We start from the raw sequence: 18,165 nt of genomic DNA, 5'->3' as shown, positions 1-18,165 counted from the left end.
ACATCAAAGTCAGCAGATTCAGGGATTTTAATGACCTCGTTCATTGAGAACGAGTGATAGTCCTTTTTTTATTTCCCAATGCATTCTGGGTAGGACTGTAGCACTGTAACAAGCTTGATTTAATGATTTAAGTGACAAGGTCATTCAATTCAGCTGAATTTACCGATCTGGAGAACTTTACAGCCAGTGGTAAGACTTTTTGTAACGTAGCTCTTCTTGTGTGTGATGCTACCTAATCACCAGCAGGGGTCAGCATTACACCATATCTAGCAGGCTCAATTTTGCAACCGGTGTGTTCGAGATCCACATGTGACAGTAATGAAGAGGAGGGAGAGAAGGGCAAACATGATAATGTTAAAAACTAATCTGACAGGTTTAGACCTCCAGCGATTAGTCTGCACCCAGAGACTGAAAGCCGAGGACTTCTCTCAATTACGGAGGTGTATGTTTTTTTGTGTTCTAACAGAACAGATGGTACTTGCTGGGTTTACTGTCCAGACTGCACCTCTCATAAACTAATTAGACATAAAGCCTTTAATTAGCACATTAATCATGTGAGGGAATCAATGACTGTGGTTGCTGCACCGCGTCCCAGCTGTCCGTTTTTACAACCTCGATTAGGGCCAAAAGAAGAGCACAAGAAATGGATGTAGTTGACAAGGTGCTTGCTCCTGTGTGTGTGTGTGTGTGTGTGTGTGTGTGTGTGTGTGTGTGTGTGTGTGTGTGTGGGTGTGTGTGTGTGCGTGGGTGTGTGTGTGTGTGTGTGAGAGCGTGTTTGCGTGGACACTCAGCAGTTTATCTCAAGTGCTGCGTCTGGAAAATGCCGTCCTCATTCTCGATTGTTTACAGTCAATACTGAGCAGGAACACTTTTGGATTCTCATTATTTTACCATCCGTGACAGATAAAGTGTTATAGAATTATAGTTTATCTCAAAAAGAATCATTGTGGTGCCTGAGATGTTTGTGTGCATATGCAAAATAAACAGGGCACACACTGTGGACAATACTTTATAATGCATTGTGGGTACTTTTTTTTACTGGAAATGAAATTACTGTCTGGAGTTTTTCACTGGTTGTAATACAGATTAAATTTTAACCTGCTCTATTATTAGGTTCAATAAATACATGCATGTCTGTTGCAGCACTAAGATGTAATCTGATGAAGTGGTTTGCAGCATGCAAATTGAAGCCGCCTCTGCTGCTGCTGGGTAGATTCTCTTTATCAAAGATGATTTAAGCTGAAATGTCGGAGCAGTCGAGACCCCAGTGTCAACTTACAATTTTAAAATCTTTCATTTTAGGCAGAAATATACCAATTAAAATAAAAATGTACTGAATTTAAAAAAAGTTGTATCTCTGCAAGATGTGCTCCTGGAACATTCTGTTCTTCTCGGTGCAATCTTTGATGCTACCAGAATCTCAAACTACAAATGTTAGGATCTTGATCATTTTCTGCCAGTTTAGACTCTCTTAGTGCTCGTGTGTGTTTTCTGTGAAAACTTCCTCATACATGTGTTGGTGTTGTGATATTAACCAGGAGAGTTGGCTTTAGACTCTCCCTTAACTTCGGGATTCTCTTTACACTGTTTTGTGCATCAAAAACATCCAGTGAAGACAATCATCGACAACTCTCTCATTCCTGAAGAGAGCTGGATTTAGAGCCAGTGATGCTGCTAAATTCTGGCTCCAAAATCAGGTTGAGATTCCTCCAAAATCCTGTTTGTAGACTGAGCAGAGTCACAGCAGACCGAGCAGAAAGCTGGGGAATGATTGGAGGGCGAGTTTGTGAGGAAGAGCTGAGGCCAAAATCTGCAGCCGCAGCAGCGCCATCAAATGACAGATAACAACAACCTTCAGCGTGTCCATCTCGTTTCAGGCTCACAGCTCTCTTTCCTTTACTGCAGGACAGGCAGACACACAGAAGCACACGGCCCACACACATACAAACACACACCTATACAAACACACACACACATATACAAACACACACGCACACATACAAACACACACACACACCCTCCTCAGTGATATTAATAGCGATCCTTCAGGGAGATCCTTGCCAGAGGTGGAGGTGCTGATCACGACTGATTCCTGCAGACACACAGTTCAAAACACACACTGCACACAACAACACACACTCCTCATACTGCTAAATAACTCTGTTACATTAGATTGCTTCTATTGAATGATTTATAATTAGGTTTCTGTGTTTATTAGTCATTCAAAGGCGGTTCAGTTTGTAGAAAATCTCCTCTCACTTCTCAGTGAATAATAGATAACTGGCTTTGGATTGAGAATTTATGTGTTTAGGTGTTGTGTGGCGTTTTTTAAGAAGATAACAAGATAACCAGAAGTCGACAAATGTGAAATCAAAATATTGAATTTGAACAATTTAGTTGGAAAATATTAAATCCAGGAGTTAAACCCTCCCCTAATCGTCCATGCACATCCTATTATGAGATCAATAAAATCAATAAGAATCAATAGAAAGAGATCTGGATTACTTGCTTGATTAAAAAAAAAAAAACATCAAAAACATCATTTTCAATTAAGAGAGAAAAATGTGGTTTCCAACACAAGTGTATTTCCTGAACAGTGAGTCATCGTGTCAATCTTTTCCAAGGTTTCAAGAGAGCGGATACATTCATCAAACAAAGAGACTGCAAAGAGACTAGGATCACTTTGATGGTTTCATTTTTAAACAACACATTTTTGAATTTCAGATTGTGCCAATCCCACAACATTTAAAAAAAAAAACTCAGACATCTTTTGTCAGCTACTGTATGTTCCAGTCAGGAGAGACAGTAAGAGCTTTAAAGAGTTTAGGAACAGATAAATATGCATTGTCTTTGGCGACTCCGTCATGAAGACTTCATGCTCTCAGAGGGGGAAGCGAGGCCGACAGCAGGAGGTATAGATACAGGATGTAATGAGGAGTCGAGCTTTCTGAGGCTTTATCTGAATTCTGCTGGACTGGAATGGAGGTAACGGTGGAGGGTCGCTGCGATCGCACTGAAATGACAAACTGACTGCGCGTGTGCGAGCGAGAGAGAGAGAGAGAGGACAGATTTTTTTAAACTGACCGCAGACGGATGATTGGTTACTCTCTTTTTTATTATTATTATTAATTTTTTTTTGTATGTATCTTATCTTTCCTCTGTCATGATGCTTTTGATGTCTTGTGTAAAGCACTCTAAATTGCCTTGTTGTTGAAATGTGCTATACAAATAAACTTGCCTTGCCTTACTACTTAAAGAGTAAACGCGAACAATCAGCTGACCACCAGAGCAGGGAGGCTGAGGAAGTGGTCGAGCAGGAGTGGCTAAGCTGAGTGAAGGAAAATTGAATGAACGTCTGAGAGAATATAACCAGTCTTCCTGCTGCAACATATTCTGCCTGATGTCGCAGAAGACAAAGAGCCTTAAGTTCATCATTTAGATGTGCAAATTAAAAAAAAGGAATATTTTCACATCTTATAAGCAGGATAAGGGTTTGTGTTACCTGAGAGAAATGATACAGTTGTAGATTTGATCCTTCTCTTGGAAGTGACGAAGAGACAATAGATACACACACACACACACACACACACACACACACACTCACCTGTGCATGTGTTCAGGTGAGAGCAGAGTAAAGTCCCTGCATGTGTGTACACAGGTGCCTTCATGGTTACATAAAGACGTTTCTGCTCTGCCGCCTGGAAGAGGATGAGCTTCTCTCCATTCTTCCTGTGTGTGTGTGTGTGTGTGTGTGTGTGGGTGTGTGTGTGTTGTGGGTGTGTTCGTGTGTCTGCCTGCTGCATGTCGTTCTCTGAGGAGTGTTTTTGGAAAGCGGCCCGCGGTGGCATCACACGAGCCAAAGCGTCACGCCGCAGGTCTGCGTGTCCCCGCCGTCTTTGGCAGAGGAAGGCAGATACTCTGATGAAGTCTTATCTTCTTCCTCGTGTGCCTTCAGACGCTGCCAGCCTGACGCCTTATCACAGACAGACACACACAGAGACACACACAGAGAGTATAGGCTGGATTGTGTGTACAAGCTTCTAAAAAAAAAAAACAGTTTACATAACACATACATTTCTTGTGTCATTTTCTTCATGTCACCAGGTATTCCATCGAGAGGTCCAGTGACCCTGACAAGTTCTTCTACATCGATATCACTTCAGGGTCACTGATGACGGTGCGTTCACTGGACCGAGAGGAGCTCGGCTGGCACAACATCACCGTCCTCGCCATGGAGATGAGTATGTCCCACACGCACAAACACACACACGCACACACACACACACACACACTGGCAGATTATCTTTCCTCAGTCAAAGTCCAGAGAACAGCAGTTGTCTCGACTTTATGGATTGTATCTGTAATTAAACAAGTGACCTCATCAAAGACAGAAGGAGAGGTGTGTATTTTTAATCCATTTATTTCATTTTAAAGTCACATGAAACGAAACAAAGACGGATCTTAAGGAAGCCTATCGAACCTTTTAGTTCCATTTCATCCTTAACATTTTTATCCTCATTTAGCTCAGATTGCAGCTCGTTTAAAGAGTCTTAAAATTAAAATAAATACATGACTAAATAAAAAATGAGAGCGTAAGTCATGATCTGCTGGATGTCAAACTCATGGAGGAATTTAAAAAAAAGTGATTGACCAGCCAAGAATGAAGTCACAGATTTCTATGAGAAGTACTTTTTTTGTTTGTTTTTTCTCAAAACTCTTAAAGTTATAAACAGCAAAAGTTGGATTCAAGGAGACAAAGAAAGCCCAGACAAACAGATGGGTGAACATATTTGCAGAAATACAGAAGCAGTGGTGTTGGAAAACATCTCCTGCCGAGTTACGTAACGTCGAGCACAGAAACCCTGCAGATCTGCACACAGCTGCTGGCTCTGAAAGTCACCTTCACCCTCCTCCCTCCCTCCCTCTGCTGTTTGCCTGTGATTCTCTGTTTGATCCACAAACACAATCAAATGAATGACTCATTAAAAAAAAAAAAAAAAAAAAAAAAAAAGTTGTCACATGGAGGCTGATCAAAGAAGTGACGCAGGCAGAGAGGGCGAGAGAGAGAGCACAGGTGAGAAGGGACGGAGAGAGAGGAATGACAGAAACAGTGTGGAGGACAACAAAACCAGACTGACTGAATTTGGAAAAACAAAAAGACTTCTTTCAAAACCAGTAAATGTTTCCTTCCTCTTTGTTTTCCTATGTCAACTTTCATATTGTTCTTCTTTTAGTATGTATTTTTGATAACTCGGATAAATACAGAAACTGAGTTTATTCCGAACAAATGAATGATTATTTTGAATAAAGCTGCAGTAAATAAAAATCATACCAAGTCACTATATTTCAATATAGTGACATGGAGTGGAAATATGTGTACCTTTGTATGCAAACTGTGGCAGTGTGAGGGTTTGACAAAGGACCCTGAAAATGAAGCAGCTCTGATTTTATTTTTGCTTTACCTACAGTGACGAGATCGGTGTAAACTCTTCTGTGTTGTTAAAGAAGTTGAAACTCTCCTCTCAGTGGGGAGGATCATTTAGAACAAAACTAACTCATTAATGCTCCTCAAACATTCACTTATTTTTTTCCTTCAGTTCAAACTGTCTGCAGGGCCCAGTGTAAGACTTCCTCTCTGACCCCCACACACACTTCCACTTCACACACACGAACACAAACGCAAGGCTGCGTGGAGCTTCGACCTCGAGAGCCAAAGTCACCTCACTGATTGATCGATCATGTGATGAAACCTGAGAAAGTAGTTACCACTCACTAATTGCGTTTCTATTGCCTATTACACAGCTGGTTAAGAAATGCAAATGTGTGCTTGTTAATGGAGAATAATAGAATCGTAATTTGAGCGTGAGGAGCTCTAATGTGCCGCCGGCTCGCTGTAAACGAGCTGAGGATTAACACCGTCACAAACTGAGCTCAGCAGGTTCGTTTATCTGAGGCCATTGATGCATCGTACAGCTTTTGACCTCGTGTGTGTGTGTGTGTGTGTGTGTGTGTGTTCCTGCAGATGACCATACAAAGGTGGCGAGTGTGCCTGTGGCTGTGAAGGTTTTGGATGTGAACGATAATCCTCCCTCGCTGATGCACTACCTGGAGGCTTATGTGTGTGAAAACGCCAAAGCAGGACAGGTACGACATACATCGTCTCCACCAAACTTGAAAAAAAAATGAAAAAAACTCCCTTGTATTTATTTAACTGCTAAAGTTACTAAATATCTTGCAGATGAAGAGGATTCAAATCCAAAATATAATATGACGTTCAAAAAAACTCCAATAAACGAATTCCTTTTGTTTCTAATTCGACGTCCCCCATAATACACTGACTCTGAGTTTGTTGTTGTCATCCAGCTGATCCAGACAGTAACGGCAGTGGATCCAGACGAGCCGCTGGGTGGACATCACTTCTACTACAGTCTGGCTCCAGAGGCTGCAAACAACCCCAACTTCACCCTGAGAGACAACCAAGGTTCTGTTCATGTAACTCTTGTTTATGTTGTAAGCACCACTGAGGAGCATTGGAGTAATGATGCACTGCAGTGAGTCAGATTAGTCTGTGCAGAGCTCTGTATGTAATTATTTTTTCTACTCATTTTTGCACAGTGATTTTGATATTTTGTCCAACCCCTAGCACATTTACAGGGTGCTACATGTGATCACTGTTTTCTTCAGTCAGTTGTTGAAGCAGAAGATGTTTCTGCTCAAATACTCAAAAAGTCTTCTCTGTGATCTAACTCATCCCTAACATGACGTTTTCTTTCCTCTCCAGACAACACAGCGTGGATCCTAACTCGGCGAGGGGGCTGGTCTCAGCAGGACCAGACTGTCTTCTACCTGCCCATCTTCATCTCTGACGGCGAGCAGCCGGTCCAGACGAGCACGAGCACTCTTACCATCCGAGTGTGCAGCTGCGATCAGGAGGGAAACGTCATGTCGTGTAATGCAGAGGCGTACAGTCTGCCGGCGAGCCTCAGCAGAGGAGCGCTCATCGCCATCCTGGCCTGTATCTTTGTGCTGCTAGGTGAGTCATAGCCTGATAACTCAAACTGACTTAGGCTGGGTTGACACCAAAAGTACCCGGTATTTAAGATTGTTAAATCCTTTATGTAATAGTACTCCATGATCACCTGAATAATCAAACCAAAAGCTGAAAAATACCCAGAACCGGATTAAAAAGTTCCTCCAAACCTTTGCAGCTTCTTCTCCACAGAGGTCAGATCAGTCAGATTTAGGCAACTTGCTCTTCTGCAAGTGTTTGACCAATCAGAATTGGTTTTGATCTGTTTGTCTCACCTTCAATTTCCAGTTACTTTTATGAAGTACTTTTAAAAGAGCAGAGCACTATTCATGTAAATATGTGAATATAATATGTTCTTACGGTACAAATTCACCATGAAAACAGAACGCTTTACATTCTGTTATACAGCACTTTCTAAAAACTGCAGATACAGTGGTACAAAGTAAACAACAAATATATATGTTCCCATACTGGGTGTTGAACCTGGGCCACCTGGGTGAGAAACAGGAATCCTGACCGCTAGACCATATGGGACTAGTCAATTTCTGACAAATAGATTGATATATAAAAAAATTTGAGTGCACATTTTGAAGTCAAAAAGTGTTTTTCTGAAGGCATAAATTAGTAACAGCGGAGGGTTTTTAGGGGCACTAAGACATATATGATAAGGAGAAGGTTTACAATACTTTATCTGTGTTAACACGTTGGTTCCCAACTGATATCTAAAGAAAAGTCCCTCCCACACCAAACAGTGATATATAAATGTATGTAAGATCTGCCCAAACTTACATACATTTGAATTGATTTCATTATAAAAAAAAATTAAAAAGTGTGAAAAGAAAAGTGTGGCAGATTAAATATCTTGCCATTTTTGACCGAGGAAACATCCAATGTAGGAAACGTTTTTTTCTTCTTTTTATTTACACAGTTTTATCTGAGTACAGAAAGAGCATCTCTTGCCCTCAGAGATCTTTGGATCCCAGGTTGGAAAACACTGTGGAAAAAATCTGCTTAACAAATAATCAGTAGGTTTGATAGTACGTATATACGCAAAAACTGAAACCTGAGCAGAATTCTGTTGCAGATAGATTGGGAATGTAAGGAAAAGCACCGTTCCCATACCGGGAGTCAAACCCGGGCCACCTGGGTGAAAACCAGGAATCCTTACCACTAGACCATATGGGATACTTTAGAACCATTTGTGGCTCCTGCATCTTCATTAAAGCTTTCTGAGTTTCTTCATGATATAAACATACATGACCAAACATATCCATATACAGTACATGCATCTAAACACGTATGTGTATTTGTAAATGGTAGTAGTTACTGCTGTAATAAAGTCACTGCAGACTTCAGGTAGGACACAATAACCTTTGTTACTGTTCATATCAAACACTATTGAAGAAATATGAATAACAGCACCATTATCAGTGTAAGACAATCTAAAATAAAAAGCATGAATAATCCTCACCTGGAGGCATTTTTAATATGTCTTGAAAAAACTTGTTGAAAATGGCTAACTCAGATTAGTATCATTTAGAAAAAACCCCAGAGTGAAGATGTCTATTCAAAACAATACAATCATAATGAAAGATGTTTTAATTGAATTTATTGCCTCCTCCTGGTGGAGCAGAGGGAGTTACCCCACTGAGCCCTCGTGTTCACATTCACAGGTCTGCAGGGAGAGATAAAGAGCGTCCATATCAGCCTCCAGGGATGAGACAGAGTGATGCTTCAGGGAAGCTGGTGCTAATGAACGCTAGCCAAGATGCAAAAAAGAAACTTGTATTTAATCCTCAGCTGGCTGCTTCTAATAACCCTGAGCTGTCTCCTATTTCAAGTTTAGAATATCTTCTGTTAAGTGTTACGGAAAGGACTTAAAAAGTATAAGACATGTATATCTTGATTCAAAACAATCTCCTCTTTTTCACTGTTTTTATTGGGGGAAGACGTCTTCATGTGAGCAAAGTGAGCAAATCAGTCCCCTCTGAAGTCATAAAAATATAAAATAGTCTGTGAATACCATGTTTATAACATTTGCATATATTCCTATGTCCCATTGAGACATTTTATAAATACCCATAATAAGAATTCAGAAAGAATTCCTTAAAGCAGAAGAGTCACAAGCAGAAAGGTCAGTGAGTAAAAGTGCTGCAGAGATTTTAATCAAGTCCAGCTGCCCTGGGGCTCGCTCTTGGTCAGTATTTGAACATTACACTTATAAAGTTTTAAATGTGTTTTTGAGTAGGAAGCACGTTTTACCAAGTGAGAATGTCTACTTTACACCAACTGCTTGATAACTTCATAAAACCATGTGCATTCATGAAGGGGGAAAAAAAAGATCAGAATAAATGTCTGTCAACTTCATCCAGTCATTAGTAAGTTCTGAATATGTGGCATTCTGAATATATCAAGATATATCAATAAATTGTCAAGAACAATATCTTTTTTTTTTTCAGGATTTGTCCAACAGTCCAAAACATAAGTAATTTGCATTTATTTAAATCTGAAATGAGGAACATTTCTTTTAAACAAAATAACTGTCCTTGGGTCTCTTGAATGGTGCTATTTAAAAAAATCTATTCCAATCATTGTTAGGCTGTATCGAGTTATTTTTCACTTTATATAAGCATATAGTTTTAAGATTCAGAACTAGTTAAGTCATTTAACCTTCTGGGTCTAAATCACAAAATAAAATGCAGAAGAATATTTCATAGTAGAATTGTTAACCTGAAACTTTCAAAATACAGTCGTGCTTGGAGCCACATGAAACTCTGAAGGAACACTAAACAGTTCATATTCATATTCTTATCTCCTCTTACAGTGATGATTCTGCTCATGCTCTCACTGCGGACTCACCGTAAGAAGCCGTATCTGTGTGACGAAGAGGAGAACGTCCATGAGAACATTGTGCGTTACGACGATGAGGGCGGCGGCGAGGAGGACACAGAGGCCTTTGACATCGGTGCCATGTGGAACCCACGTGAGGCGCACCACGGCCTGGGTAAGATGAGACAGGACATGCTGCCGGAGATCGAGAGCCTGTCGCGTTACGTCCCGCAGGCGTGCGTGATGGGCGGCGGCAGTGGGGACAGTAATGTCCACGGATATGTGCTGGCGAAGCTCCTGGAAGCAGATGTGGACCCATGTGCACCGCCGTATGACTCCCTGCAGACCTATGCCTACGAAGGAGAGGGTTCAGTCGCTGAGTCACTCAGCTCGCTCCAATCAGGGGCTTCAAACACGGACCACGAGTACGACTATCTCAACGACTGGGGGCCTCGCTTTAAAAAGCTTGCCGAGATGTATGGTGTGCTGGAGACACACAGTCCCCCGATGTGGTAGAACAACAACACAACCTTTTGCCTTTTTTGACCAGAAATGAAATACGGAAATAAAACGAAAACAGACCAGAGAAAAGACACAAACTGTGTGCAGGGAAGACACAAAGCCAGGATTTGCTCACGCTCCCATCCATGACTGTTAGCACTTGAATTCCTGCCGAAGCCACGATTCTCTACGGCGGTGATGGCCTGGGATGCTCGCAGCAGCAGCACTGTGAGCTGGTTTTAAAATCTCCCCCAGAGACAGACTTCAGAGTCGGGTTAGATTGGCAGCCCCGCAAGGCCTCGAAAAAGGAACAGCTTCAAAGCACATGTTAACTCTCCTGCCTGACCCAGCCACGGGCAGAGCCGCTCTGTTCAAAGTGGCGACTGATTTATGCCAGAAAGAGGGACTACTTTTCTTACAGAGGGAGATAAAACTCTGAAAGCTGATCCACTCTTCTGAGTTGGAGCTTTCATACGACTCAGCCACAACACGATGAAAGAGAAACGTCATTGCTGCAAACAGAAATGTCTTTTTATCCGTCCATCAGTGGCAGGTCTTAATTTATTCCTTTGTTTCTCGTGCTGTATTTATATTTTTTTGCTAAATTATTCGGGTACTTCAAACCAACACTGTACTTAAAACTGCAGCTGTGTGTGGAAATCTTTAAAAGATCACTTCTATGTTGTAACATACATGATGTAACTGCCCTTGTTTTTGTCCGTTTGTGTGATTTGTCACGCATCTGTGCCTATCACAAAACGTGCACAGATGAGATATGTAATCCCATGTGGGTTTTCCAGCTTGATATGTTTATTGTATTGTTGTTTTTTGCATCATTTTTGAGCTCTTTGTATTGTAAATCCCCAAAACATAAAGCAGTTATCCATTCCCAAGGATGAGAAGGAAGCCATTTCCGAGAATCTTTTGATTGAACTGGAGATTTTCCCAGCAGACGGTTAAATGTTACACAGAAATTGGAGTCGCCTTTCGATTTTTGTATCCACCACCGTGCCAGCCAGTGTCAGACAGCAAATGAGGCTTGATATGTCCTTTCAGAGATACTGTGTTGCTCTTCTGCCACCAAACAAGCGTGGTTTAATTCTTCAATCGTGTGGACTTCAGAGACTTCGATAATCTGCATCAAGTGCCAAATGTAAAAAAAAAAAGAAAAAAAGGACAAACAAAGAAAAACCTGTTTTGGATGAAAATAAAAGAACACAAAAACCAAAAGACAAAAAAGGATTTTTTTCGAACTCTGAGAGAAGTCAAAGGAACATTTTTGATAGCATTTGATTGAATTTTACTTGAATCAATGTGGTGAGTCATGCTACAGTAAGTGGTATGTGAATGTAGATAATTTTTGTATTCTTGTTAATAAAAACACAAAAACAATGTGGCTGCTCTTCTGTCCTAAAACCACCTTGAGTTCATTAAATAGTTTTTTTTTTTTTTATCACAACACTCATACTAGTGTCTCACATTAACAACGTGAGTCTTTTCATGGTGGAGAGCAACTCCCTGAAGCATTCACAAGATTAAGTAGCTTTTTAAATTTTCAATCACATGCTGAATTGTCCTCCAAAGTGTTATTATAGTTGATTCACTTTTCATTACAGTTTCCCTCAAAGAACTTCATATGCTTGACTTATTTTGTTTCGTGGAGCTGATTAAAAGTTCATCCCGGGCGCTGCACGCCGTACCTGAGCCTCGAGTTTCAGTAGCACCTCGCAAAATGGTTCCATCTGATTGCTTTCACTGTAACACTTACAAGAGCGAGCAGAACATTTGCCAATGGGGATTAATCAATTATAAACAAGAGGCTTAAGCTAATTGCTTACGTCAATCAAAAGGATACCAAGGAACGAAAGGAAGAAAAGCACACGAATCAGGGTGATAATCTACCTCGGATAATATTTTTCCACAACAATGAAAATCCATTCCAACTGTCACAACAAATAACAAAGACCTTACTCTGAAATCATCGGCTCTGGCTCACCTGCTGGGTGGCATTCAACAGTGAAATTGCACAAAAGATGATCCCATAATTCTCACAGGATTTAAGTTTTTCACATAAATACTTTCATATCCTCCGGCATACTGAGCAGAACACTTCAATTACTGACAGAGGACTTCTCTCTCGTTTGTCTCTTTGTTTTTACTCTGAGAAGTCCACCAAAGTTTTACATATCAAAAAAGTTTCCTCGTCTTCCATCACAACACACCTGTTACTTGTATGGATTGTACACAAACTCTTTCTGGTCTGCAGCTTCATGTTTTTACGGTTATACATGATTTTCTTATGGCCGCCCTCTGGTGGTCAAACATAGCGTTACGTCAACCGGTGGCCAAATGTATTTTCAAACAGCTCTAAGAATAATTATGTGTTAAAACTAACAAAACTCAACTTGTAACACAACATATATTGCACATTACCCTAACACAACATAATTAAGGGACAAAGCTTTGTTGGTTAATCAACTACAAAAGTGGAGGAGAAACTTTATGTTTTGACTGCTATTTTGGATTCATAGTGTAAGGCTTTTATTATTCTTTGAAAGTTACTTTGTAGGTTACCAAATTCTTCAAGCCCCTCGTCAGGATCTGCTTTCGCTTTGACCTTATTCCCATCACTCCTCACCATAAATCTCTTGTCAGGAGCATTTGTCAGCATACAGAGCTCCTGTCTTCTCGTCAGTTTCCTCCTCACTGCCCTTCTGTACTTCTTGCCCAATCCTACATTATAAATTATAATCCTAACAAACCCCTCACACTCACACAGATGCCCAATAGCAACCTCTCTCTCCTCCTCCGTCCTATTTACCCCATCGCCAGCCTCTCCTAGGGCCATTTCCGGGCCAGAGCAGTGCCATCCGAAAGGCACTGAGGGGGTAATTTGTCTTAAGCTCCACTGCTCTTTCCAACAGACGACGGGGCTCAAACTGTGGAAGATAATAAGAAGACTTCCAGCTCTAATCCTGCTGAGGGTAAACCGCAGCACACCCAGTGAATCATCCCCTAATGCGGAGTGGAAAAACACACTCTGCTCCGCTGGAAATCGAGGGGCGGAAAGCAAGGCAAACTCGCCGCCCTGAGAGAGAGTAGCAGGTCCAACCCATTTGACATGAGGAGTTAGAGAGCGAGACGTATATACAGACTCAAATCACTGCTAGGCTTTTCCTCCCTGATCCTCTTCTTATCTCTCTCTTTCTACCTCTTCCTGCAACTTGTACTCTGCCTTTCTCACACAAATGCCCTCCGTGTCTTTCCTCGCTAGTTTCGTTCTCTTTTTTAATTTGTCTTTCTGTCCTCGTCCTCCTTTCAGCCCCGCTTATGAGTGCAGCGGCGGGTTATTTCAGCTTTAAGCTGCAGCAGAACATCAGCTCATGCCGACAGGGTCTTTGCAGATTTAACAGAGAGCAGTGCATCATCAGCGTATTACAGTAGCTCAGCTCGAGCTATACAGTTAAGACATGATCTTCTCATTTTAGTTGTTTTCTATTTCTTTTGTTTAGTGTGTGTTCTCCATTTCTTGTTTAATTTCTAGCCCACTAGCCTTCGTCTGGCCACCCATACGTTTTTAACTGGCTCTGCTGCTTTTGATGTGCTATCCTTCTTGACAAATGCTGAAGCAAACTAACACGTTTTACTGAGCGATAATATGAAACATTTAGGGTAAGAAAGTGTTACCCTAGTGTTAAAATGAGACTGTAGAGTGTTCCAAGCTACAGTTGCAGAACACCTTAAAGCTTTCCTTCGCAGCTCAGTTCAGACTTTGGGAATGACAAATTGCACAATGCCTGACGAACGCAGGTTGTGGATATCATCTTTCAGGTTTAAGAGGAACATAGGGACATGATTTGGGAATTTCCAGGACACAAGCATTTATAAAAATGGCAGCCTATCCATGTAGGTCCTTTGATTGTTAGCCCCAAACGGCAGAGCCTCTTAATGTGATGGTTTTATTGCAGAATGAGTTAAAAACTTTTTTCATGACTCAGAGTAAAATTGCAAGAAAGCAATATATCTTCAGTATTATGTGCCTGAATCCAATGAAGCATTTTATGTCTTAATAACAATATTAATGTTATGAAATCTGAAGCTCATTGGAAGCAATATGGTGAACTCATGGGGTTTGTAACCAGGGCATGAACACATTCAGATTTGTGCAGACTCATAAAAGTGGAAAACACAGTTGTGTTTGGGCTGCAGTTTGGATTCATGAGTACAGTTGTTTTTCCTTTGAAATAAGAGATCTGAATACCAATCTTTGTTTCTTTATACTTAACAAACCACAAAGTAAAACACGTTCCTGCATAATTCAAGATGAACAAGTGATGTAAGGATTTCTGACATTCAAAGAAAGAATTTCATGGCTTCATTTTTCAATTGGTACTACATTCAGTTCAAAAGTGATTTCCTGGAAACACATAAAAACAGAAGAATCCGAAGTGGCAGCATCAAAGCGACCCTCAGCCTCTTCACTTCCACAACAAAATAACAGAGACAAAGCACTGCAGCGTCCTCAAACATGAGGCACATACAGTATAGGAGACAGTGGAAGCGTATAAAGTACTCCTGAAGTAACAATGACAGCAACATGACAGAGAAACAAGAATACGTTCTGTTTTCTGTTGCACACCAAGTGAAAATGACTAAAGACGGGGGGACGTGATATTCTGCACTTCAGAGTGCTTTCAAGATCCTGTGAGAGCCATCTAACTCCTGTCTGCTTTGCACTTTTCATTATTAATGGTACTGACAGTCACTTGAGTCTGGGAGCCTACGCATGTGAGAAGTGATCTGGCAGGTGTTTGCTACAGTCGTCAAAAGAAATGATGAGAAAGAGGAGGCGAAATTAGAAGAATTCCTCCAGTTCCAGCTTCTCATTCTTCTCTTTCGTTGTGGCTTGTTTCCTGCATCCCGAGAGAGGAAAACCAACACTACATTCTGCTTTGACCAAAAAAAGGGGGCGACGCATAGTTACACAAAATGGATGGGACAAATTGCACTTGGCACAAAGTGTATTAGGTACGGGACCCTTTCAATGAATGTCACTTCCTGCGAGGAAAAAAAAAAAAAAAAGCACAAGGGGGGACTGGAGGGAAAGTGATGGAAGAGCTGATGTGAAGAGTTTGTCAAATCAGAGCTGGATGGGATATGGACACAGAGCTTTTTATTTTATCTGTGATTTTGTCCTGAAGGTGACAATCCAGCAGGACTGTTTGTTCACTGAGCTTCTTTATGTGTGGATTTGACTTCCTTTTAAAGGATACTATACATCGTTGAGGGTTAAATAAACTCTTCTGTATGAGAGACCTTGTTGAATGTCACACTGTTAAAACAATATTGTAAATATCATTTTTCTCTCTTCTTGCTTAATACTGCTGTTTTTCTCTCAAAACCTGTATTCGTTTGCCCCTTGCTTTAATAAAGGAAGCAGGCAGCCATAAATAGAAAATAATAATAACTTTATTTATATTTCACTTTTCCAAAACCAGCCCCAAAGGGCTTTACAATTGAAACAAGGCAACGTAGTAAAAGACAATACACAAATCTTAGGATTACATGTTTTAAGATGCTTGTGTACGGCATTTTAAAAACTCAAAAATAAGCAAAATGTACAAAAACCTTATTTAAACAATCATTTTTGTAGTATAATTGTACATTATACTGATTTATGAAACAAATGTTAAATAAATTGTCACATTTTCAATCGATTAAAATTCAGGACTTCCTAAATAGATATGGATTTTAATTTTGGTTATTCACACTCATTTAACCAAATTCTACATAATAAAAGTCCCAAATTAATATTTTCATTTTGGAATCTATAGATAACGTTTTGTATTTTGCAAAACTCACATGAATACGTTTTCATAAAATTGAAATAATAGCATAAAGAATTATTTTTTTAAACTGTAAGAATGAACATTTGTTCTTTTGTAAATGTACGTTTGAGCAACTTGACAGACAGGGCTTACTGAATGACTCAATCTAAGTGCTTTATGGTAAATGTAGGCTCTGGTGAATTTACAGCATACAGGGGACTAAAGATCAGAATATTGCAACATCTGCTGCTTTTAATTTGCAAATGTTTATCTTCAACTATCCTGTTTTGTTCACAAGTAAAGTAAAACGTATGTAAATGTAATATATCCTATTCAATGTTGCAGATTCATCTGTAGTCTCCCAAACTGGTTTATCATTTTGGGACTGCTAAAATCTGTCCTCCTACCCTTGTTCATGCCTGAACCCACAGGTTTAGTTTAGTTTAGTTTAGTTATCAGGGACCATGTACAAGCAATAACATCAATTTCAGAGAGAAAAGATGCTTCGTACCAGATTATAGCAGTTTGTTAATTTCCATCTGCAGTCCCTGGGTAGGTCAACACAGGATACATACACAAGCTTTGGAAGTGCTGCTTTAAATCCTGGACAGCATTTCTCAGTGCTAACAATTAAACCTAATATTTGAAGGTCAAGAACCCATGTTCAACCACATAAACTCCTGCAAAAAAAGAGGAAAATAACTAAATAAATAAACAAATTACCATGATAATCTGTTTCGGACCAATCACATCATCTGGAAAGGACAATCATATTGTGCAGTATGTTGGCTGGGAGCCAGCAGTCTGCAGGTTTTCATTTCACCGAAGGTGTGTATATCAGTGGAGTCAGCAGGTGGAGTCTTTAGTTTCAATTAAATCCTGCAGCCTCTCAACTTTCACATCTCCCATGATTGTCCATCCCTGGAGGGAAAAGTCACCGTGCACAAAAAACACACTACGACTTCTGTGCATGCAGTCACGCATACATGTAACACCAGCTGTCAATTTGCATGCTGCAGTGAAAGCACTTTATGGCAGATGTGGGACTTGCATGCACATATGTGTAATGGGATTCTGAGAGGACATTAAATCACAACATTGGTGGCAAAATGAATGAAACAGCAGATATAGGGCAATTGTATTAAAATGGATATGAATTAGATTAAAAGTTGTTCACTAAGATAGACACATAAGCTTGGTTTGGTTTGCTTTGTGATTCTAGAACTATTACTGAAGCTATTTGCAAATGCACAAATGTGTACACTGATCCACAAACATGTAAAAAGATCCACTAATTGGTACACTAATCTAAAAAATGCAGAAATAGCTCTACAAACGTGAAATAGATTTAGAGATGCGTATGGTCCATTTAAAAACTCTAGTATTTAGTTTTGTGTTTTGGAAAAAAAATCACTGTCAGGCATGTTACACTAACAACTTTTCCTGTTAAATTACAGTAAACTTCTGGCAGCTACAGTTGCAAGCTTGAAACTGTTATTCTGCTGTATACCTACTGTAATCTACAACAACAGTTTATTACTGTAAAAATATAACAATACTGTGCTGTATGGGAAATAAATATTACAGTATTATACTGTCAGCTTTTTGCTTGCCATTATACTGTTACAGCTTCTACAAGTTTTTAAGATATTAGGTGTAGAAAGTAAAGATCATTTGCATTGAAAATGGACCCTTCATGATATACTGTAGATACCAATACATGCTCATTGCTCATACCAAGGTGGGGAAAAAAAACCTGCCTGCCTCCCACAACCACGACGGAGAGCTGGAAAAACATTGCTAATTTTTTTTAAAAATGTATACAAAAATTGTATACATTCTCCTGTGCAACACAGTTATTCATGCAGAGATGTTAAAGGAAAATTGTAATTGTTTGATTTAAAAAAAGGAAAAAAAAGTGTTTTTTGCGCGACCTCATGCGAGTCTAGTCTGCCTCCCACTCCCACCGTCGGAGAG

General features: G+C 40.1%; 1 protein-coding gene across 2 annotated transcripts in view; it reads left to right on the top strand.

The window, feature by feature from the left end:
• Positions 1-11,746, top strand: part of LOC306834844 (cadherin-20-like) — a 121,685-nt gene extending 109,939 nt beyond the window's left edge. For both annotated transcript variants that reach the window (XM_079361068.1, XM_079361067.1), the window contains exons 9-13: positions 4,105-4,241; positions 6,023-6,144; positions 6,364-6,481; positions 6,782-7,033; positions 9,855-11,746. In XM_079361068.1, the coding sequence (XP_079217194.1) occupies positions 4,105-4,241; positions 6,023-6,144; positions 6,364-6,481; positions 6,782-7,033; positions 9,855-10,375 (1,150 nt within the window). In that variant the 3' untranslated portion in view covers positions 10,376-11,746. The remainder of the gene's footprint in view (positions 1-4,104; positions 4,242-6,022; positions 6,145-6,363; positions 6,482-6,781; positions 7,034-9,854) is intronic.
• The last annotated feature ends 6,419 nt before the right edge of the window (positions 11,747-18,165 follow it).

This window comes from Symphodus melops, assembly GCF_947650265.1.
Source record: "Symphodus melops genome assembly, chromosome: 14".
Taxonomy (NCBI): Eukaryota; Metazoa; Chordata; class Actinopteri; order Labriformes; family Labridae; genus Symphodus; species Symphodus melops.
The sequence above is the reverse complement of the archived record's forward strand: the minus strand, read 5'-3'. Positions and strand labels throughout refer to the sequence as shown.